The 18,036-nt window shown below is 36.4% G+C and overlaps 2 protein-coding genes across 2 annotated transcripts in view; both read right to left on the minus strand.

Moving 5' to 3' along the window:
- Positions 1–18,036, minus strand: part of w (eye pigment precursor family transporter white) — a 164,296-nt gene that overhangs the window by 66,749 nt on the left and 79,511 nt on the right. The window lies entirely within an intron of this gene.
- The window catches only part of LOC136837321 (uncharacterized), a 20,303-nt gene continuing 11,691 nt past the window's right edge, over positions 9,425–18,036 (minus strand). The window contains exon 3 of the mRNA XM_067102083.1: positions 9,425–10,121. Within this exon, the coding sequence (XP_066958184.1) occupies positions 10,002–10,121 (120 nt within the window). The 3' untranslated portion in view covers positions 9,425–10,001. The remainder of the gene's footprint in view (positions 10,122–18,036) is intronic.

Here is an 18,036-nt window from a genome sequence, read left to right on the forward strand (position 1 = left end):
ACACTTTATCCCCAGTCAATCTCTCTTCTCCATTCCTTTGCACCTTGATCCACAAACAACAAAGATGCTTAGTCCACATTTCTTGAATTCATTTGCTGCCTTTTGCATCATACCAATCAGATTTAGGGTTCTTGGGTTTCAGTATCTTTTAATTCATCTGTAGTGTTCATAAACCGGGAGAATCTTAGTATTCCTTTTTGACTGGGACTAGGGACCATTTCTAAATTTTGCCTATATACTAATATGGCAAAATCCACGAATGATTCATTGGTTAACCTTACACAAAAAGAATGATAGTTCCTCGTGGCGTACAGTTCCTGACTGACTAATACCAAAACATCTGCCATTGCCAATCGGTTTTAAACCAAGGCCATCTGCCAGGTGTCAGAAGTTGAAGCAGAAATGACAAAGCGTTCAGTGCCTCAGCCCTATCCATCATCCAGCTGCCAGTGATTTCTGATGCTCCCCCTCAATAAATCCCCAATTTTCGATTGTGGATCTAACATTTACATTCAGAGGTGTCAACCTAAAAGGGTGCCAGATGCTGCTACTACTTCTTAAAGAAAAAAAGTTCAGCCATATGATGTGAATAGTAGCAAATATTTATACATTACAACATTATAAGAACGAAATAAAAAATAAATATAAAAACTGAATATAAAAATTTTCGACTCACAACGTTATCTTTTGAATCTTCGTCTTGCCGCCACCAGGCTACGAACAAAACAAATTTCTAGTCTCAACTACACTGACAATGACATTCCTGTCTCAATATTACACCTAGGATATATATGTATATATATATATATATATATATATATATATATATATATATATATATATATATATATATATACAGTATATATATATATATATATATATATATACATATATATATATATATATATATATATATATATATATATATTTTCAAGATGTCAAGATGTTGCCTTGTAATATGTATATCATCCTATAGTTTTGATATATTTACTCTTTTATTTATCATGTCTTATGTCTAATAATAATAATTGTTGAAATATCATATACAGTGTAGTATCAGATCTCAAAAGAGTTAGTGGTTTAGATAACTTAACAGTGTAATTTAGAACTAATAGTACATTTTTAATAGTGGCGCAGTATATGAGCAACATGTGTGTGTGTTCTGTGAAGGCTTGTTTCACTTCGGTTGTCATCTTCTTCTTCTTCTTCTTCGTCTTTTAACGTGCTTTTTTCCCATTTTTGTATGGGGTAAGCACGATGCCTTCTTTTGAAGGACTTTTGATTTGGCTTTGGGGTAGACCTGTAGTCTCGATCGGCTGCCCTGCCTGACATCGCTTAGACCCCGGTAGCGTATGTTTCATGTATCATACCCGACCCAACGCCCTTTCTTCCCAGCAGCGAGAAGTTGTTGCGCGGGTAAGGCGAGAGTTCGAGACGTGTGAGATGTTTGTTATGTTTTTAGAAGGTGTTGTAGTGGCTTTGTTTTGTTCGGTTGTCATCGTGAAAGATAAAGCGCTGACAGGTCGAGAGATACAATAGCTGCTCCATTTTGGAAACTAACTCGGGTTTTTCGTTTTGTTTTTAAAACATGCCAGTCATAATTAACTAGTTGCAGTCTGTTTTGATTACGTTAAGATTTCTGTAAAAGCTTTGTCTCATATGGGAAGAAGTTGAATGATTTTGCAATGTTATTTACATTGCTCTGATCACGTATTGTTCTGATTGAGTCCCATACGACTTTTTTTTTTTTGTTTAAATCACGTATGCCCTTTTGAGAGTAAGAGTACATGTCTCAATTGATTGTGCCATGTTTTGTAAGACTGCATTTCAAAACATTTTGCTTCCTTCTTCTAGAACTTTCTCTTGTATCTCATTCCCCAAAATGCCTTAATGACGTCATATGATTGTTTCATTTCGTACTGGAATCCTAAAAGTTGCTCATTCTGATTTCAGAGACCGTTAGAATAGGTTCCTCTCTCTCTCTCTCCCCCTCTCTTTCTTCAAAAGAGAGAATTTTAATGTAAAATATTTGTGGTCACTGGTGTTAATCTGAGCTTCTGAGATCTGAACATAGGAAAAGTTGTAACGACGCCCAACGAAAAAGTGCGTTTTGTGAATCTAAAGCAGCTGCAAGTGATTTTGCAAAGATTTTCACAAATCTGTGTAAGGTAAAGTGAATTTTACTTATTTCCATGGTATAATAAGGTATATTAAGAGAATTTTTGTCTAAGTGAAATTATTATTGATAAATAAATCTTTTGTGTATTTTTGTGTGTTCTTGTGTTTGCAATCTCTTGATTTTTCACATTTTATATATTGGTGATTTAACATTTATTTACTCAGCATTTTAAATATTTCTTGATAATTTAACATTGCATACTTGATTTAATTTTCATTTATTAAGATTGTCTTTTCAAATCTTGAGTAATTCTTGATAGTTTAAATTTTGCTTGATTAATTTAATTTCTTGATAAATTAAAGTTTTGTGATTTAGTTTTGTTTAATAATTTGACTCAAGAATTAATGAAATTTCTGTGTTGTTCTCAAGTAATAGTACATTTTTCCAGATTGTGAATTCTAATTATAAATTTTTTATTTAAAAATAAATTTTTGTATTTAAAATTTTTAAAAACAGTGTTTCGTTTGTTGACCACCAGTGAACAGGATTACCTGTGTGCATAAGGCAAGGTGATAAACATGTTTTGTTCCTTTAGTTTTGCTGAAGAGAATTAAGACCAGGGAAATAGTTAAAGTTGTTTGATGGAGTGATGCCCTTTTTCTCTAGTATATTTCTTGTTTAATTGTTGATACCTCACACTTCTTTTGATAAACTTAGTCTGATTTTTCACTTGATTAATAGAGTTTTTTAAAGGGATCACTGTTACCTTTAGAGTACTCAGTCATAATCTTTATGGTTGTGAGAGTTCAGGTATCTGGCTGAAGTGAAGTAAATTTTCGAAATCTGTGATTAGTTGTGTAATAACCAGGTACATGGAACGCTTCGTGACAATATACTGTGTATATATATATATATATATATAATATATATATATATATATATAAATATATATATATATATATATATATATATATATATATATATATATATATATATATATATATATATATATATATATATATATATATATATATCAACGCCATATATCTTGTGTATATGGAAGTGACAGTTCTCTGATAGACAGGTATTTCTTTCTGCATTTCATTGCAATTTCTGTTAGCTGTTTTAACCTCAAAGTTGTTGTCAGCTGACTATGATCTAAGCGAGGAATTTCCAAACCCCTTCTTACCTTGTATTGACACAGGAGCTGCTCACGCTCAACAAGTGAGAATATTTTGACAACATTTATCGTCAGGCACAAAAATCTTTAAAGTATCACGTAACCCCAGAGATAGTAGACTTGGTGTTGACATTACTATGTCCGTCAGAAATTTATGACCAGCAAGAACATTTTCTCACAGCGATGACCCTGTTCATCATTATTTTCTCCAGTTAATGGCAATCGGTCACGCGCAGGTCATCTTTCCCTCGAGACAAATATATTTCCGTAAACTTCAGCGACTCACATCACGCAACGGAGAACTAAAGACTTCTGTTGGTGCATTCTCAACTGCTTTTATATCCTCATTCCGGGAAGTATGTTTACCTACAGCACCGGGTCAGTGACTGACTGTTCAATAGGAATCTCCCCGTGAACAAAATTTAATATCATCTTACCTTCACTAATGCTTCAGCTTTCCTTCACCGTTGTGCAATCCCTGTCCATCGTTTCTGTCAAATAAAGCTTGTTGCTGCCGCTAACTTTGAAAAAAAAAAAAATAATTTGTCATAATCGTCGGTTTTGGAGGTCTTCTGCAAATAATGAACAACTAACGAACTATTCAGTAGTAACATATAAAAATGGCAAAGAGGTTATGAATTATTCGCCCTGACATGACTCAAATGTTATTTAGATTTGGCCCCTGCTCTGTTCTCTTTTAGCCAGAGAATCACTGGAATCAAGTGACCATATGATACAACCAAAGTAAACTCCCTTTTCAGATTCCTCTTTTATATTATTAAGCATTAGAAATACTAATGAAAGAGGCAAAAGAAAATAATATTAATTTTATTTAAGCTTGTAATACCTTCATTTCTTAGACTTATTTACTATTTTATTTTAAAGTGATATTTTGTCTACGTGACAACAAAAATTGCAGTTTTTTTTTTAATAAGAACGCAGTTCCGTTAAACGACAAAGGGGCCGAAATTCTATTAACTCCGGAGCCTAAAAAGTAGTTATGTTAGCTATAATCTTGGATACGTCCAATTAGGTTATCGTGGTTCTGTGACGTGTAAAAGAAAATGTTCGGAATGTTATGATTTGGGGTGTCTTGCCTGTGATTTTTATGAAAAGACTGTTGCCGTTTCAAAAACAAGAACATTCACCTCCAGATGTTCTGAACAAAGATTGAAGTGGTCTCTCTTCCATGCTATTTGAGAGAGGCTGAAAATGACATTCCAAGTCAGAGTTAACGACCAAACCTTTCTTAGTTATCCTATTAAATACTCTCGAAGTGACCTATACTACGTCTTGATAAAATCCTGCCATATTTCTAAGGAACTTTTCACTATGCGACGCTTTGTTCACATCAATAAGGACCTTGAACAGGGTGGAGTGAATCTAGTTGTGGGTACAGCCCCGTTCTAAGTCAATATTAGTCCAGAAACGTATAGGAATGATTACCCTATACTTAAAAAGTTCACATACTGTAGCTCTTTTGAAATTCTACAGATTTTAAAACTGCCTACTTTGGTTTTAATTCAGATTATCCATTCCCCAGTCGGCAGATTTGAGACAAGAAATACACAACTACAAAATACAGATGGTAATAAAGAGTAAGCTTAGGCTTCTATAGTTCATGGAACCTCTCTACATGTAGGTTTTTTCTTGTACTACCCTTCCTGGGAGATTACTGCTTTGATGTCGCTGATCTGTCGTGTCTCCATAATTCTGATGCAGTTGACGTTGTTCCTTCTGCAGTCTTTCTCATTCCTACCAGTTCCATGGGAACGTGTCCTCGCACTCCAAAATTTCTTCTCGTCAGGAAACTTGTGTGTGTGTGTCTTCTACTTAAAAGCTTTAGATTTTTCTTCTCTTCCTGTTAAATTTCGATTTTATTTAATGGCATTAAATTTCCCAGGAAATCATCACTAATGCATAACATTTGTATTACTCTGCAATAGGGGCAGATGAAACCTGATACAATATGAATCTTCTTCGCTTTCATAAGTCTTCACGTACATGCTTTAGTACATATTTATTACCTTATGCTTTAACAATTTTAGTGATGTGGGCGTCTGTCAAGATAACTATCATGGAAGTCTCATATCAGAGTCTAATCTGCATCAGTTTATCAGTTGCGTACCATTTCTATGTTGAGGGATCTTGAGAGTCTTGTTTTCCTTAGATTGCGGTATCAGTGATCTTGATACTTAACCCGAAATTATTTCAGTATTAAAATAAATCAATCGTTATCTTATTCATAGACAAATTTGAATCAAACAATTGTGGTGAAACCAGTGGGAGAGTTTCCTTGCTAAGATAATCTCACCTAACTCCGTTTTAATCCCAGCGCTCTCTGCTTTTAGTTTTCTGCAAAAGAAGACTATTGAGATGGCTATTTTCTGCCCGTCGGCACTTTTTCTGTCCGCCCTCAGATCTTAAAAACTACTGAGGCTAGAGGGTTGCAAATTGGTATGTTGATCATCTACCCTCCAATCATCAAACATACCAAATTGCAGCGCTCTATCCTCAGTAGTTTTTATTTTACTTAAGGTTAAAGTTAGCCGTTATCTGACACCGCTGTAGGTACCAACACAGGCCACCACCGGACCGTGGCTGAGCTTCATGGGCCGTGGCTGAGGCCACCACCGGATAGTGGGTGAGTTTCATGGGCCGTGGCTGAAAGTTTCATACAGCATTATACACTGAAAAGAAAACTCAATTGCGCCGAAGAAACTTCAGCGCATGTTTTATTTGCGTGTTATGGGCCCTAATTTAAATTGTCATTGGCTTTTTAACTACCTGACTATATGATGCCAAAAATTCTAAGACAAGTGGTTGTAGTCAAAAGTCCCTCTTCGCAAACGGTGCTGAAACTTCGAATTCAAGCGTTAACTGACCGGATCAATCCTTGGCTCCTTTTCCTTTCAATGATATTAAATTCTTGGCCATTTTTTGCCTCTGGAGTCTCTAATATTCCTAAATTTTTAGTAAATGTGCTTTTCTTCGTAGTTTTCTCTATTGTTCATTTCACGAGATCTAAGATTTCCATAGAAAGGACAACAGCAAAAGAAAGCTGTTTAGTTATGGTAAGTGACGGCGCATCTTGAAGGCTTAAAGGTATAAAGGTGATTTAAATAAAGAAGGGACCCTGAATGAATAGAAACGAGAGAAAACATTTGGTGAGTTAAAAGAAAGTTCTGCTCTGAATCAATGACTTGCACATTCTTCATTATCAATTTCTAATGGCGTCACGTTGGTTCTATGAATAAACTACACAGAAGATTCCAGAGACTGCTCCAGCTTTGAGATTTATGAAAACTTCCGAAGTTATTTCCCTGGAATGTCTTACGAGATGAATGGTTTTGCCTTTATCCAGAGTTCTGTTATTGTTCCAGTGCAGTTAAAGCAAAATTCTAGTATTATTTTTCAAATAAGGAAGTCGAATTCTGAATCTGTAGCAATGCAGAAGGCTCGAGCTACTTACATACAACGCGGTTTTTTTTAAATAGCATGCTCTGTGCAAGTCTCTGTAACTGGGATATAGCTCACCAATTGTATAAACTGCTTCCTTTAGCGTGATCAGCTTTTGTCCTCCCGCCGAGAGAGGGGTTGTCCCCGTCAGATAACTGGAGAACTAAATCACCCAGATTTAGCCTGTCAATACGGTCAAATTCTCTCATTTCATTTTTAGCCGAGTCCTTCCATTTCTCTTGGCTCTCTCTCTCTCTCTCTCTCTCTCTCTCTCTCTCTCTCTCTCTCTCTGACTTCGAACCAGGTAAGATGGTTCTTGTCTCAAGTGTTACTATTATTAGCTGCCATTTCTAAGAAACCAAGAGCAGCCATCAAGATTTTACATTCGTGCGAATTATTCCATTTTAACCTGCCATTTTCGTGCCGAGAAGACAGGAATCAATATTGTGGTATGACAATCTCGGTTAATAAATGCTCGCTTGTGGTCACGTGACCAAGGCTTTATTCCTAGGTAATATTAGGGTGCCTTGAGATTGAAGCTAACGGCGCCTAAGGGAGGTAAGGACATTTTACTTTACGATGTATTAGAGGTGGTTGAGTGAGTCTTGGTAGAAAACAGCGTCGCTGTGACGTTAGAAAATGTTAGGATATAGTATATATTATATAACTTCATCTACCGCACATGACATATGTCATGTGCTTAGATGAAGTTACTCGGTCTCCTCCCACAGAACCACTGTTTTTGTGATCTTTCTGTTAGAATCAGAATGATTGTGTCTCTTTTAACAACTCTCCCTCTTCATGGCCCTCCCACGCTCTTTTGGGGAAGGGATGGTGGATAACGTAGAACCTGGACTTCTCTATGGGAAATTGGTAGAATTTCAACAAACAACACATGCAAAAACGTTTGATTATGGTGAGTCAGTGTTGGCAACTTGTGAAAATTTACTTTTCTATGAAACTATCCAATAGCACCGTTCACTTCTTTTGTGACGTTTCACTGGAAAAGAAGTATTTCTTCATTGTCGTTATTTCTGGTGCAGGCCTAAACAAAGCTATGACCCAGGTTATATTTTCACCTTTATGTCAGTCCATAACTTTTGATAAATCGTTGACCAAATTCCTTTGGTTACAATACAGCAGGACAATGAGCACTGACTTTTTAGAGATTTATTATTTGTAGGTCTATGTTTAGAAATCTTATTTTCTGCATCTTCTAGCGAGAGAGAGAGAGAGAGAGCAATCAATAATACTTTCTTTCATTTAAGAAAAACCTTACACTCGGGTATTTCTCCGGATTGTACTACCTACATTAACTGTCACAGCGGACATGTGGCATTAGACAATGAGCAGTCTCCAATCTTTTTATGTTCTTTCTCTATCTATGCAGTGAAAGTGCTTCTACTTTCATCTGTTATATTAATTAGGGCTAATTATATGGAAGTGTCATAATCCACAATAGACATTACTACAAGGACCAAGTGCCGCTCACTCCGATGAGAGCCGCCTCCAATCCTCAAAACCCTACAGCGTCCCCCCCCCCCGTTTCCAGGATAGGTAAAATTATCAAAGGAGATATATATATATATATATATATATATATATATATATATGTGTGTGTATATATATATATATATATATATATATATATATATATATATCTATATATATATATATATATATATATATATATATATATATATATATATATATATATATATATATATATATATATATATATAAATAAATAATCAACACACAATCACGTGTGGAACAGAAATAAATTTCTGACTCACGTCAGGATCGAACCCAGGTCTTTCAGTTGCTCTCAGGTTCCAATTTCTTTTAGACTTATATGGCCTAGTGGGCAGCGCCCTTGCCTTTCAGCTGAAAGACCTGGGTTCGATCCTGACGTGAATCAGAAATTTTATATATATATATATATATATATATATATATATATATATATATATATATATATATATATATATATATATATAATGCCTATGCATGCTCAAATTTATAAATTCCTGTAGAGGGAGAGTGCAATAAACCATCGGTAACAGAATTTATTCAACGATATTTCTTCAGTACATAATATAGCTAACAGTCTATCTATACTTAACAGGTTAAGGAATGAAGAGCAGATAAAAGTGACATACAAGTTTACAGAAGTTCGTTTGTTGTTCACATAAGAGGGACCTACTGTAGGATCAGTGCCAAATTTCAAATACCTTCAAATATAATGTTTAACAGGAAAAAGTGAAAGTGAGACAAGTCATGATCATGACTGCTTATACAAAAAAGAATCAGAGCATTTGATATTAACAAAGGAAATTGAAATGAGTTTCTGATAGAGCGTGACCGATACCACTGTCACTGAGTTAGGTGACTTCTGCTTGAATGAATGGGAGGCTAATCCCGCTTCCTGCACTGCTCGGAAGCTCCGCCGAATGAAGCGCAAAGCTATCGATCAGTAGGAGAGCCTTGCAGCTTGCAAATGAGGGCGTTTAGGCACGATTAAGTTTGGGAGGTCCAAGGATTACCTTGAAGGAGAATTGCTTTCTGGATAATCATGCGCTTAGGAGGTGAATGTTGTGAATGCTTTCTGCTTTATAATTCCCTGTCAGTAATTTAGCACCATTCATGAGAAAGTTTTTAAGTGGTTTTTTTTTTTTTTTCAAAAAAATTAATTTGAAATATTTCAATATTGCTAAGAATTTCAAATTTGAGTTTGCTTCATAACTGGCGAGCAATTCCTAACAATATTAAATATACTATTTTTTCTGATCAATGCCCTTCTACCAAAGATGATAAAAGTAACACCCACAAGGACTACATAGGTAAACTGTCTATGTTTATGATATATCTCAACAGAAAGCTTTTAGTAAAAAAAAAATCATAGTGTATGGGATACATTATACTCTAATATACCGGTGTCAATAACCTAGATGTTATGACGCCAGCTTTAATAGCCACACGTCAATCAATCAACTAATATACAGAAAGATACTTGCCTACAGTAAATCTCACATACTGCTGGTTAAAAGTTTAGTTCTAAGGTGCTTTGCTTCAGAGAATCTAAAACATCCAGTATTTTGACAACAAGATCTAAGAACCCCTCAACAAGTACTTGTGGAAAATGTATAAGTATAGCTGAAGTACGCCTCATTTCTTTGTCAATCGGCGATCGCTCATCATCGTCCGTTTGTTTATTTATGATTCCATTGATTGATTTCTTTGTCACCTTTTGGCTATGGAGCCTTTGTTGCAGCAGAGAGACGAATAACACCCAGCAGCAGATCTGGAGGGAACCGGCGTTCCAGGCTTCACAGAAGATGTCTCAAACGGCTGCAGCTGCCTCTGCAAAATCAGGGTTCAGAAAGTTAGGGCAGAGGTCAGGGCACAGATCGTAGCTCGAGTCAGGTGTGCTGTCGGCTTAGGTTGTGTTACAATATTCTCTCATGACTTCATTTCAGCACCGCGTGTTTCTGTGGTTCCTTCCGGAAGTGGATCTCACCTATTCCATTAGGAAACGACTCTAACCTTTCTCATTGGGAATGACTCTCGGCTCTTCCTATGCAAAATAAAAATAAATGTTCCCAGCTGGAAATGGGTCGTAACTTTTCCTCTTCGAATGGTTCCTAACTATTCCGATTGGGGCCTTGATGGAAATGAGAGAAACAGAATTATTGTTAAGAGGTTCTGCAGGTAAAGATGAATGTGGAATTAAAATTTGAGTTTTTTCTCGTCAGTGGTTTCAGCCCATTACAGTCGACTATACTGGGTATACAATTTAGCACTGAGTTCAAAAACGCACAACAAAATTTTTCAGGACAAGGGTTCTCCTCGTTTTCCTTACACAGTGTAACATTTGGGTTTTGACCTGGGTGGCGATGGTCTCATAAACTGATACTGTGATAAGAAATTTTCCACCACTTTGATGAAAGTGAAAGTTACCTCAAAGTCCGGGCTCCTCGCAAGGTGATTTAGGCCGAACTTCAAGGAGGAGAATCCAAATCACATAGAATTTTATGGCAAAAATATAAAAATTCGACTTTTGATGGACCAATATCCCCTGAGCCTTTTTGTATGATTGCCTTTTGTTGTCAAATAAACAAGCTAATGTCAGTGATAAATTGATATGTTAATAATATTAGAGCCATGATATCACTAAGGATAGTCATTAAAGACACGCTCTCAATAATTGTCGACAAAAATGAGAATGTATTACGATTACGTAGGTAGCCATGCATATCACAAACTTTGGTCTGATTATGAAAAGATATACATTCCCGAGTGAGCTGGAAGGAGCCATCAGCAGAACTTAGGACAAAGAAAAGCGCAGTAAAATAAATGGTTCAGTATTCAAATAATAAACAGATGATAATGCAATGCGTGTTTATATTCAGTCTTCATATAAGCTCTCGCTTTTATAAGATGTCATTAGGTAGAGACAAAGGCAGAGTCGTCTCCACTTTTTTCCTTCAGTTTGTTGGCAACGGGATGATTTTTAAGGTCAGCCACTTCTTTGTCAAAGTCCTCACAGGTACCCCTTCGGATTCCCTTCAAGTCTACTGTATACTTTCTCAGCTTCTCGGCGTCACAAATAACGAAGACGAATAATAGGTAATATGGAAAAGAAACTTGACAAAATTGATGCCACTCTGTTGCTTTTGATGCACTGATTCATAGAACACTTATATATATAAGCAATTTGCTTCCATTACAACTCACTACTTTAATAGATAGATTTCATTTTCAATGTTATTTATGGCCATTACGTAGAAAATGTGTTCCAATCTGTGATAACGTATATGTTACGCATCAAGACAAATATAAAGCCTGGGCGTGTGGGAAGATGAAACGCTGTCAATGCAGTCTTCACACTCAAATGGAAGGGTTGGCAGAGATACCGGAAAGCTTCAGAAAGACTTGCATCTCGCAACAAACGCTGGTTTGATGGAAGACTGAGAGAAAACCCAGAATATAATCAGAACTTTTCCTGGTATATCATTTTGACTTGGTAGCGTATGGAAACTCGTTCCTAATACAGATTTCTGTGGAATACTAACAGGATTTCATACAATTTTGGGAAACAAATATTAATCTCAGCGATTAACGTTCTATTAATAATTGCGGTCCCATCAGTTACACTTACGTTTCGTAACAGGACCACTTCTGTATAAAATTAATCACTTGCCGTCAGACTGATAAATTCTTGGTAATATTTTTGTACAGCTAAAGCTTGAAAGGATTATCATTTTTGCAAAATTATATCTGAGATGTGTAGCAGCGGTGCTTTATTCAAGTAAAGTAAATTTTGGACAAAATTGCAGTCTAATGTCAGCTGGTTTTTCCCGACATTTTAGAGTTTTTGCAATGAATTTCGTATTGAGCCTTCCAGCATTTCTTGACACCTTATTCATTTCATGTCAAAAATACTGTATATCTCTTAACATCGAAAAATTCCACTGCAAAGTTTTTCCAGTTCGCTTGAGACACAAAATCAAAGAGTCGGCGATCAGAAAGTGCTTCACAGAGATCAACTGTATTTGACGTTTTCAAGTTCTGATAATATTCCTCCTTCAAACTTCTGCAGAAAGTGAAGCATCGAAAGAAGCGAAAACTATGACAAATAGAAGTATAGGTACACAGCCAAGGGAACTCCAAGCACAGGGCTGCAAGCAAAAAAAAAAAAACATACGCTTAGACTCAAACACTTCTCATATAGATGAAATTTATCTGGACACCCTTACTTACTAAATCATGTAGCCCACATTCATGGATTAAACGGACATATAAACAATATATATATATATATATATATATATATATATATATATATATATATATATATATATATATATATATATATATATATGTAATATATATTTATGTGTGTGCGTGTGTCTGTGAATGTATATATAATATAATATATGTTTGTATACACACACATATATATATATATATTATATATATATGTGTGTGTGTGTGTGTTTGTATGCATGTACGTATGTAATAGATTGTTCGTGTATGTGTACGTGCTTGGGTTATATGTACGTATATAAAAGCTTGCGTATCCGTCTTGGTGGGTACGGTAAGAAAAAATCGTCGAATAATTATTTATGAGATATTACTGCATATGTTGTGCTGCCTAAAATCATAAATCAGAGAGGGAACACGCAGATGTCAACTATGCACGATAGATTCTGGCAATCTCTATCCATCTATCGTCCTATGTGAGTGGGCGTGATTACACTCGCCTAAGTATGCGGAAAGAGACTAAGCCATTAGCAGATTACTACAAGCTGCTTGCGAAAAGCATTAGCTACTGATTTAGAAAGCTCTTTTTTTTACATTGAACTAGTTAATAACAAAGAAATCAATTATCCCATTAATGAATATTCTGTCTTTCTTTCGATATTGTCACAAAGACGAAAGGAAAGAGAGATTCGTATAAAATAGCGTGTATCTTAGAATACTTTTAATACCCTTTGGGAAAGTTCCCATAATCTGTTATTCAACGACTGTAGACACAGACAGACAGACTTGATAAAGGCGATGACAAACTATCCATTTTCAACCAAATTCCTTTCCTTTCAGCTCGTTTATTTACTCGGCATTTTCTGCAGAGGTTAGCGACCTCAACAGCTCCTACTTTTTTTTTACTTCCTTCATCATCCACACTTTTCTGGCGCATTTTCTCCCAGACACCAATAGAAGAAGGAAGGTGCCGTCAGTGCATCTCACATGGTGCACTGTAGGCATTACTTGAGGGTCTTTGCAGCGTCCCTTCGGCCCCAGACTGCAACCTCTTTCATTCCTTTTCGCTGTACCTCCGTTCATATTCTCTTTCTTCCATCTGACTCTCCACCTACTCCTAACAATTGATTCATTTTGCAACTGCTTTGAGGTTTTCCTCCTGTTACTTAACCTTTCAAACTTTCTCACTGTCAATTTCCCTTTCAACGCTGAATGACCTCATAGGTCCCAGCGTTTGGCCTTGGGCCTAAATCCTTTATTCTATTCTATTCTATTCTATTCTATTCTATTCTATATGGGTACGATTGAATGTGGTAACAGCAAAAGTTGTAATAGTGAGTCTATATTACGGTTTATGAATAGAAGAGAATGATAGAAAAAGATATTTTTTCAGAGCCTAAATATGTGCCTGGCAAGATCTGGGGAACATTCAGAGATAAGACAAATAGAAAGAAGGGCATTGTTGATGGGTATGGAGTTCTTGGGGTAAATGAGAGTATAGTCTTATGGATATGTTAGGTAAGATGCTTCCGTGTCAGACATACATGGTTTCCTAAGAACAGTGTTTATATGTATTAAGTATACTTAAGAAAGAGGAAATGATAAGGAAAACAGTTTGGCGTCAGCATAGAGTAAATGGAAGAACAAGACAATGAATGTGGTGGGGAGAGGAGTAGGAGGGGTATTTTAGACAGTTATTTGCTTGAAAATAGAATTAAGGCTTAGATAGGAAGTGTAAGCATAAACGAAAGATCAGGATGAATGTTAAAGCGTATATAGAGGATTCAATGTACTGCTGATGAGCCTCTTGTACAGGTGTAAGAACCGGTTAGTTGTAGAAATTTTACCACCAACAGGGTTCGTCCATGATTCAGCAAATGAAGTTTGAATGTGGTAAAGACCTTTGCCATTATGTATGTATTTTTATCTGGATTTGAAACGGCTTGATATTTAAAAAAATCAGGAGGCAACCTTTCCCATCTCAGATAAAATAATCGTAGATAACACGGCGGAAATAAAAAAAATCATATTTATAGCTATTGGCAGTGAAAGATTTTCAGGCCACACACGTCTTGATGATATTTATACATTTTCAACGTCTGATTTTATAGAGATGATAAAAATTCTTTTGGGAAATCGCTCCAGGGAGTGCATGATCCCCTTTAAAAAATTTTTCTTTTCCTTTCCTGCTCATTTTGACCAGAGAGAATCTTTCAGAATGCTCCCTCGAGCAATTTTACCCTATTTGGATTTAGTATAAATGGTTGGACTCTCTTTGCAACATATCATGACTTTGCAAAGAAATCCAACACGATAAAAGATAGCTCGGAGTATCAGTAACTTGAAATGTCATGGGTGAACGCTGGCTAAGCGCTTACATTGAGCGTATTGTAATTTGTCTCAAAACTCGTGGCTGGGAAGTGGCATACTCAGTAATTATAACCGCGGATGAATGACAGTAGCAGGAATAAGATGGCTGCTCGTTTGCATGTGGCAAAGAATGAAGTCCAGAACTCAGTTGAGTGTTTCCCAACGGGGTCTGCGATCCTGACTTGCTGCAGAGCTAATTCGATTTTCCCAGCGCATCAGTCCTCCCAACTTGTTGGTTCAATCGAACTAAATGACTGCATTAAATTAATATGTAAATAACTAACGGATAAAAAGGATCGTGGCCCTTTAGAAATGTGTAATTTTCCATTCCCTCCATGAAGCATAAAGTTTTTACTTGTTACTTATCAGACTTTTTTTCTTAGTTTATTGTTCCGTAACATACTGTAATGTTGGGCAGTCACGCGTGTTTTTCCACAGGAATCCTTCCTGATAGCATTCGGCGGAAGTCCTACTCCCTCTGGATTCTCAAGACCCCAGAAATATGAAAAAGGGAAACTAATCAACATTTTTCGATCGAAACTCTGTTCCCGGAACTGTAATCATTTTGGAGGGTATCATGATTCGGTGGCCTTGGTGTCCGTCCTTCATCTGAGTGTCAAATTCGAGACCCCAGTTTCGTTGTCTTCCTTCCCAACTCGGCCCCGAGTGATCGAGGGTTGAGTCGGTCGGATCTCCCCATGTTCTCATGACATTTTTATTCATGCGTTAATAAGCTTTATTTTATGATATAACTCACATAACATATATACTCATGATGAAATGATGAACATTCCTGTGATTTTAGGTGTAACAGCGGTGATTCCGGTAGTCAGCAATTTGCCCTATTGATCTACTTTGGCTCCGTGTCATTTTGTAAATCACACCAAGGCATTCCTTTACAACTGATATCATGTCATTGGTTATATTTTATATGCATATTTGTTTTGAAATCATTTAAAGTAAAGTTTCATTTTACATTTTTGCTCTTCTCTTCTTTTCGATTATTCATCATTCTGCCAAATGACTTCAGCGTACTGGCTAGTTTTGTGCCAAAGGGCTGTCTTCATGTTTTTTGAATTACTGTTTATATCGTACTAGCTGACAACCCGATGCTGCCCGGGAAAACTCTGAATGACAACCGATAAACTCTCTCTCTCTCTCTCTCTCTCTCTCTCTCTCTCTCTCTCTCTCTCTCTCTCTCTCTCTCTCTCACACTTTTCCCTCTTTCTCCTCCCTAACACCCCCCTCTACTCTCTCTCTCTCTCTCTCTCTCTCTCTGACTCTTTCCCTCTCTTTTCTTCATAACATCCCCTCTACTCTCTCTCTCTCTCTCTCTCAACTCATTTCCTTCCACTCTCTCTCTCTCTCTCTCTCTCTCTCTCTCTCTCTCTCTCTCTCTCTCTCTCTTTCTTCTCCCTAACACCCCCTCTACTCTCTCTCTCTCTCTCTCTCATTTCCTCTCCCTCTCATTCTCTCTCTCTGTTACCCTTTCCCAACCCCCACACCCTTTGGTACCATTGATGTCTTACCCCCACAGTTTCTTTCCCAAATAGTAAGTCATATTTATACAGAAATTACTAAGTCTACAGGCAGCCCCGTTTCACTGGCAGAACCAGTCCCATTTCAGGAAAGCCCTTCCACCCCACCCGCTTTGGTGTCCTTAGGTGCTAGTGATGTCTTACCCCCACAGTGTTCTTTTCGAGATAGTAAGTCATATGTATACCAAGTTTGGTTGAAAGTGCTCAATGCTTTTCAGAGCGTTTTTGGAACATACATACATACATACATACATACATACATACATACATACATACATACATACATACATACATGTATATATGTAGAGTAATTATAAAGTAAGATCCTTCTTTATATAAAATGCCTTATGTGATTAATAAATCGTTTTAATGAAAAAAGACTCAGTTCTCGACAAACACAGTTTTATGCAGGTACAAGTGTAAAAGCAACCCTCAATCTAGCTTGCTCAAGCTTCTGGGAAACTGGCCATTTGCAGTGACAAAGCCCCTCTAGAAAAAAAAGAGACTCATTTAAAAGAAAATTAAATAATAAAAAAAAGACTTCCTAAAGCGGATGCTCACATACCGGCCAAAGTATTTATGATTCCACTGTTAGATCCTGTAGTACGAACTAGTGCTTAGACATTCTTTCTTCCATTTTCATTATGGTTACTGAACGGTGGTCGGTAAAATCACAGGAAAAAACGTCACAGAAAAAAAGAAATATTTTGAGTAGGAAAAAAAAGTCATAAGAAAAAAGTCACATTAATTTATGGTGACAACTAAAGCAATTAAAGTAATAAACAGAAAATATTTTGGATCTTTCTTAGGTAGCGTCCCCCAAAGTTTTCGGGGGGTCTTTATCTAGGATTAATATTTCTTGGGGTCTTTATCTTTATGATATTTAAAGTCTTTTGTTTATTTTTTACGGTAATCCCCAACGGGCTTGTATTAAACACGCCGCAAAGGTGGGTACAGACCGGGTTAAAACCTTTAGGGGTCACTATCTAGAAAAGATTTGTGATTTTTTTTTCTGTGTCTTTTTTATGACTTTTTTTACCTGTTACTTTTTCACCTGGATTCTACTGAACAAAGACATTTCATCTGTAACCGTTTCTACAACCGAGGGTCCGTTCAAACAGCTTCCATGACAAAAGCAAAAACTAACTCGTCACGACACTGATCATCGATACATTATGTCGAAAGGAGCAGGCACAGTATGAAATTCGTCAAGAACCCGTCATTGCTGTCAAAGAGACGTTCTTACTCCTGTACAATTATGTGTATGACCATGTCAACACAAGTGCGAACAATAGATTGTTTTCTGTTATCAGTAGCTCTCGTATAACTCACAAATGAACTATATCATAGCCGTGAATACGACGAGTTTACTGTGCAGCTGTTAAGTCTCAAATGTCTAAGAATAGGATTTTTATTGAGAAAACAAAAAAGATAACAAAGTTTGATAGGGAAGGAACAGTGAGTGTTGCCTTAGACAAGGAATAAGCTGAGGTGATGAATTGTTGGTTATGAAATAGTTATGCGAGAAGTTTGAAAGGAAGGTGAAAGTTGTATATGACAAACAAGGATCTAGGAAAACCTGATGACAGAATCAATAAAGAGGC

Source organism: Macrobrachium rosenbergii, chromosome 58 (genome assembly GCF_040412425.1).
Source record: "Macrobrachium rosenbergii isolate ZJJX-2024 chromosome 58, ASM4041242v1, whole genome shotgun sequence".
NCBI classification, from domain to species: domain Eukaryota; kingdom Metazoa; phylum Arthropoda; class Malacostraca; order Decapoda; family Palaemonidae; genus Macrobrachium; species Macrobrachium rosenbergii.